The 6,332-nt window shown below is 38.5% G+C and overlaps 1 protein-coding gene across 1 annotated transcript; it reads right to left on the reverse strand.

Moving 5' to 3' along the window:
• Positions 1–647: 647 nt before the first annotated feature.
• Positions 648–5,670, reverse strand: LOC130091030 (interferon-induced GTP-binding protein MxA). Its single transcript, XM_056258707.1, has 12 exons — positions 5,428–5,670; positions 4,087–4,224; positions 3,845–3,999; positions 3,626–3,764; positions 3,328–3,526; positions 2,901–2,979; positions 2,695–2,817; positions 2,445–2,586; positions 2,017–2,175; positions 1,413–1,489; positions 1,006–1,251; positions 648–917 (listed from the first exon to the last, which is right to left on the reverse strand). Exons 1-12 carry the CDS (start codon positions 5,624–5,626, stop codon positions 693–695), a joined length of 1,881 nt encoding a protein of 626 aa, XP_056114682.1. The 5' UTR covers positions 5,627–5,670; the 3' UTR covers positions 648–692.
• Positions 5,671–6,332: the final 662 nt, after the last annotated feature.

The raw sequence follows: 6,332 nt of genomic DNA on the forward strand, positions 1-6,332 counted from the left end.
CAAAAATAGAACACAACTTTATTGACACTGGAAAAAGGTAAGTACAATAGTATTGCATAAAGAGGCACTTCGGGTGGTGGTGTAAAGTTCAAGTTCATAAAGTGCTCAAATTCTACTCCATTTTATTCTCTATTCTACTTTGCTGCTCATGTTTTTTGACAACCAGCATATGATTTTGTTGCACAACATGGCATCATGACTTTGCGTAAACATACACGCCACTTTCAAGTCAAGTGGCGTGTTATCTATACGCATTTTGAGCTATCCACGCCGTATGTCCACGCCGAAACGAACCGTCATCTTTTGCGTGTATGTCTACGCCGTTAAATGTCAGAGTGATTCCGCGTGTATGTACACGCCGTTAAATGTCCGAGCGAAACAAAGCAAAATGTAGATCTACATCTGGGGAGCGATATTTTTTTTCCTAGGATGGTAGGGGAAGATTCATAAATGGTATTAACCCCAGTGACGGGTAGGTTTAGGGACGGGGTTGGGGTAGGTCATATATTTATATATACAGTAATGTAACGTTAAGTCAACGGCGTTGATAAACACGCTGAAAAGCTATTATGCGTGTTGATAGCACGCCAAAAATGGAAATACGAATTGGCGTGTGATACATACGCCATTTCATGAGATCAGTCTGTGTTGCATTACAAATGTTGCAATCGACTATATAATGGAAGTGATTTCTAATAGGTAACCAGGAGGCTTCGTGCTTTCATCAAGCGTTTCTGGCGACTGAGTAAGCCTTCCCGCTTTTGTCCAATGTCAAAGTCTTCTTTAAGCAGGTTTTCCACACTATCTTTATCATGCAGCAACTGCAACATGTTCCTTTGCAGCTCCAAAGCTGCTTCCTGGAGCAACATATAGCGGATCACCATTGGGATCTGGTCGGCTAGACGCTTGCTTGCAATCTGGTGAGGTATATAAGACAGCATCTCAGATATACAGTACATTTTGAGCTTCCTCTGATGGCACATAAAGCTTAGTTGGCACACTTACTGTGAAGTAGGACTCTAGGTGCAACCTCATCTCTCGCAAGGTGGCATGATTGCCTGTGCTCACGTCTGCCACCTGGGTTTTATATGGGAGCACGCCATTTTCCTCTTTCATTTTATCCTTTGCATACTGCAGGCTCTGGCTGTATGAGCCATCTTGACTGTAAACAATGAGCTCCATCTTGAATTGGGTCCTCAGCATGGTTTCTGCAAAGGATTCTTTATCCTGCTTGATGGCTTCAATCTTAGTCTAAGAAAGTAAATGAAAGATTAGTTGAAAAATGAAACAAGAACACAATTTCTTTAAATCTGTATTGTGATTTAAAGGCGTAATAGAACATTGAAAATTAACGTGACTTGTAATTCTGTGGAATTTATTAGCATCATCAACACTTGAAAAAAAAAAAGTACCTTTGCTATTTTCAGAAGATTAGGGAAGCCAATAAAGCTGCACTGGGCCAGCTGGACGAACCTCTTTCTAACCACATCTATTTTAACACAAACACACTGTTGGTACAACTGCAAACTTTCACTTTCAATGTTGATTATCCAATGAATCTAGTTGCCTTACATGCCTCACTCGAGGAGAGAATGTTAAGTTCATGGGTTGCCTTTCAATGTAATCTTTGATATTTATCCACTAGGCAACAAAACTACCTACAAATGCATTGTGCCAACTGGAAAGTTCATTGGGTTTGGTATTTCCTGGTCCTGGTTTTCTTGAAAATTCTAAGATTCTATCTTTGAGGCAACAGGTTTTTTTTTTTTTTTCAGCATGACCAAGAGCCCAGGCACAATTTGAGGCCCACGTGAAAATTGTCAATGCCGTATATACCCAAGATGTTAATTGCCAATGTGCAAGTGTCCACATACTTTGGTCATGTAGTGCATTATGAGAGTATCCTCAAGTAGAACAGTACAGTCGGAATAACTTCTGTATATAGTATAATGTAGCAACAACCAGAAAAAGACTGAAAACTGCATAAATAGATTTGAAATAGAAAACAACACAAACCAGAGACAGTCTTTAGTGTCTTTAATGCAGGTTCCTCCAACAGCTTGATCTGTTCCCTGACAAGCCCCTCAAAGGTCTTGTAATTGATGAATCCTGGAAGCTCTCTTCCCCGATATTTGGCTTCATAGTTATCAACTTCTTTCTCAATCTTCTTCTTGACTGCACAGAGTTTTTGAACATTGTCAGAAAAACAAATTCAGTTCCACAACTCAGTTATGAGTTTGGCTTCTAAAAGTGCTTTTTTGTGAATTGAAGTAATTTAAGATTAATTTAGCAATTTAGGCTGGTAATTTATTGATTGCAACTCAGGATAAAACAGGATGCATCAGATGTGAAAATGATAAAGCATTTTAAGCAAAGTAATAACATAGCAGATTGGCCAAAAGCAAGAGTACAATCAGGAGATACCAAGTATAAGCTTCACTCACAGGAATGTCCTGAACGATTTAAGAAGCCATTCCATTTTTCAAATTCTTCCCGAAGTTCTGGAAAAATCAGTAGATCTGAAGCACACTTTAATTCCTCCCCAGAGGTCAGGTTGAACATATCCTGAGTGAAAGCTGTAACTTTCTAAATATAGTGATAAGATGTGAAAGATTTCAGTGACTCTGAGATATCAGTATGACCCTTTACTAAATATTCATACTTTGATATAGTAGATTTCAAGGCTGTACTCACATCAATGAGAAAGCTCAGTCTTTCTGCAGGATCTGATGGGGGTCCGTTGCCGTATGCCTCCAGTTGCTTCTGTGTTTCTGCAAGCTTTGTCTCAATTTGCTCTTCTAAACGAGGCAGGGATTTCTATATAGCAATTATGAAAATTAGCTGTGTATTACAAGTCTAAAAATCCTGTAGTTATCTTATGTTAAAATTAATTATTTCACCTGAATGTGATGAACCAATTCAATTGTTAGTTTCTCAGCCAACTTGGGAATAGTAGCAAAACCTTCTTCATAGAGTTTGCTGAGGAAAAATGGCATACATCATGCATTCTATAAAAGCACAGATTTACTAAAATCTCAAATAACAGGTACTAATCTGTTTGTACTTATGATTGCATGGTCACATACACTACCTGATTTACTAAGTACAGTTGTGCAAACAAGCATGCATGCAAAACGGTTCAAAAAGAGAAACAAACACTAGCCATGCCGCTCACATGAAGGTTCTCAGTAAACTCTATGCTGTTTGATATGTGTATTTAATGTCATGTCTATATATATATATCATGTTTGATATATGTATTTGTAGATTAAAGGTTTGACATTAAACCATTCGTTCAGCTCAACTCTCAACAGACCATTTACCCACCTGAAATGAGGATGGTCTTTGAAGAAGGCATCCTCTGTTAATGTGGCCTCATTAAGAGTGACCTGATCTATAATCTCTTTTTGTCCCCTGCACCTTACAATCATGTAGCCTTTAGTAAGGTGAATGACCTCATTGTGCACAATGTCTACCACTGTCCCTTCAGTGCCCTTATCCACCAGATCCGGCTTTGTTAAGATGCCTGTTGTGTAGTAAAAATATGATCAGAATATTAATGCTCTTAATGCATGGTAACCTATGGTTTTACTGACAGCATTTAAATGCAATGAGTATTGCACACCTAAAGTTCTTTCGCCCTCAGGGTCCTCCCCCTGAGCCATCTGCAATGCTTCTGTGGTCGCGATGTCAACATTGCATGGCACCACAACCAGGTTGATAGTTTCTTGCTTTGTAACAAACTTCCTGATCAGTTTCTTAATCTAGAAGAAAGGCATTTGATTAATGATCGTGTCTTTCCAACAAAATGTAATTTGACAAATATAGTATATACAAAGTTTACCTGATCTCCAATATTCTCAGGTTGACCCTTGACAGCCACTCGTGCAATCCCGGGGAGGTCAATGAGAGTGAGGTCAGGAACATTGGCAGAATGGATCTGCAGACTGATGAGTTCATCACTAATACCAACACCTGCTCCAGCCATCTCATCCTGGGCTACAAACATAATTAGATGTAAGACTTTTTAGAAATGTATCTATACTATTTTGGAAGACCTCAAAGTGCATTCTAAGCATTTTCTACCTTCACGAATCTTTTTCTCCACTTCTGCTGGGTCATTAATGTCTTCCTCGTAGTTCTTGTAACTGATTCTCCCATGCCATTTCTCTTCGCCTTTAGTTCTTATCATCTTGATCTCAAGAGGGCATCGTGTAACAATTCCTTACAAAACATGAAAGGGTGGATGCCAGACAGTTTCACCATCCCTTATAAAAAATTAACCATGTTTTTTGGCTAATTGGTTTAATTATAATAACCATGGTTTTTTGGTTTTATTTGTAGTAAAACCAAGGTTAATTTTCATAAGAGATATGGTGTTGTTCATAGTGTCGTACAGTATGTATACATTCCATGGCATATGAAGGTAATCATTCTGTATCGTGGTATAGAGAGTAGGGGGAGACCGGGGACAGTTGCAACGCTTTTTGCATTTGGCTCTGTTACTCAGAGACGGTTTGGATTAGACAAACCAATTGTTTACAGAATAAACTTATATCTGTATGTTAATAGTCTAAACCATTGAAAGATAATTACAGAATCTACATTTTTCACAATTTGCATTTGAATGTAAGGAGTCAGATGTTGCAACTGACCCCGGGCCCGGGGACAGTTGCAACATTGTTTGGGGATGGTTGCAACATGTTACAAATACAATATATTACAATATATGTCCGTGTTAGCAAAATTATTATTATCAAAAATTGAAGTTATATTACAGTGTTATTTATTCATCAGCTTTGATTAGATGACAATTATAGATTTGTCTAGATGAGTAGGCCTTATATGCAGATGTCAAATATTCAAATTGATATAAAATACAGTAGGCTTTTAGTGACAGGAAGAATGGAACAATTTGTAAGGCAATTTACTGTTGCAACTGTCCCCGTTCCTGTCAGCCATGATAAAACCACATGTGCTAGCTAAACAATTGACCTTGATACATGGTAATCATACTAGCTTAAAGTTAACATATCACTAATTTAAACCATATAAGTTTGAGCTGAATCACAAAAACAGTGACAACAGTTTAAAAAAAACAAAGCTCAAGAAAAAAAATACTTTCATACTCTAAAAACAGTTTTTCTTCAATAAATCCTGGATAAGCTCAGGAATCTCCTTGATTTTTCTCTGCAAGGGGGGGCATCCAATTAAGCATGTGGAGTGTGAGTGCCATTACTCTAGCTTGTTTCTGGTTGGAGAAAAATGACATGTTGCAACCATCCCCTGTTGCAACTGTCCCCGGTCTCCCCTACCATCACTGTGCCATGGTATATCCACAGTATTTTATAGAAAGTTAAAAGTTAATTACGTAAAAGCAATACAATTAATATTGTTGTATGTTTTAATTGTATGTGTTCTCCTTACCACTACCCCTGGGTAACGCTACCCCTGACAGCGCCTCCAGAACAGAACTCTTTCCTGAGCTTTGGTCTCCAATGACGGCGATGGCAGGCAACGCCAGGTCCTTTTCGACTCCCAAAGAACGTAAATTGTCGATAGTGTCGATGCAAGGGCGGATTTTTTCCTCATAATGCTGACTGAACGTGTAACTCATTTTCTCCATCCTTAAACAACGTCAAAATGTCAACAGTATAAAGGTTGCTGATATGTCAGACGCTGACGCTGTTTATTCGCGCACTCCTCGTATGGATTGTCTCAGAGTGATGCTGGTTTTATCGGTATCCGGTAAAGTGAATCCTAGAGCGTTTATGTACGTGGGTAAGTTTCATTTCTTGGGTATCACAATAGTTTCGTTTCGCCCCTTTAAATACGCGTTAGACTATACCACAATCAGTGTTGCCAGATTGGGACGGCGATTTCCAGCCCAAAAGCTCACCAAAACCCGCCCACTACAAGAAAAAAACGCCCAAAATTGTACTGCAAAATAATGTGATATCATTTCATTACCAAGTCATTTAAGGTTGATAAGCACAATTTGTATCTCCTTAAAACAAAATAACGATGATAAAAAAAAAAAAAAAAAAAAACATTTTCCAGGAAAACAGATCAAAACAGGGCAATAATTAAGGAGAATTAGACAATATGACTAAAATGTCCAGGTGGACACTGTCAAAACAGCAATCAAGAAATGAACCGAAGACTTTAACCCTCGATCGGAAGTAGCCTACACATTGCAGAACATAACGCAGAATTTAGCAGTCAAAACGGATTCATCGTTGATTCAAACCTTTTTCAGCAGCTGTCAGGGACAAGTAGAGTGCAGTCTGGATGGTGTAAAGTTACAGATGTTTGGTTAGGCTAGTGTGCAC

Source organism: Rhinichthys klamathensis, unplaced genomic scaffold (assembly GCF_029890125.1).
Source record: "Rhinichthys klamathensis goyatoka isolate OS25496 unplaced genomic scaffold, OSU_Roscu_1.1 h1tg000157l_1, whole genome shotgun sequence".
NCBI lineage: Eukaryota > Metazoa > Chordata > Actinopteri > Cypriniformes > Leuciscidae > Rhinichthys > Rhinichthys klamathensis.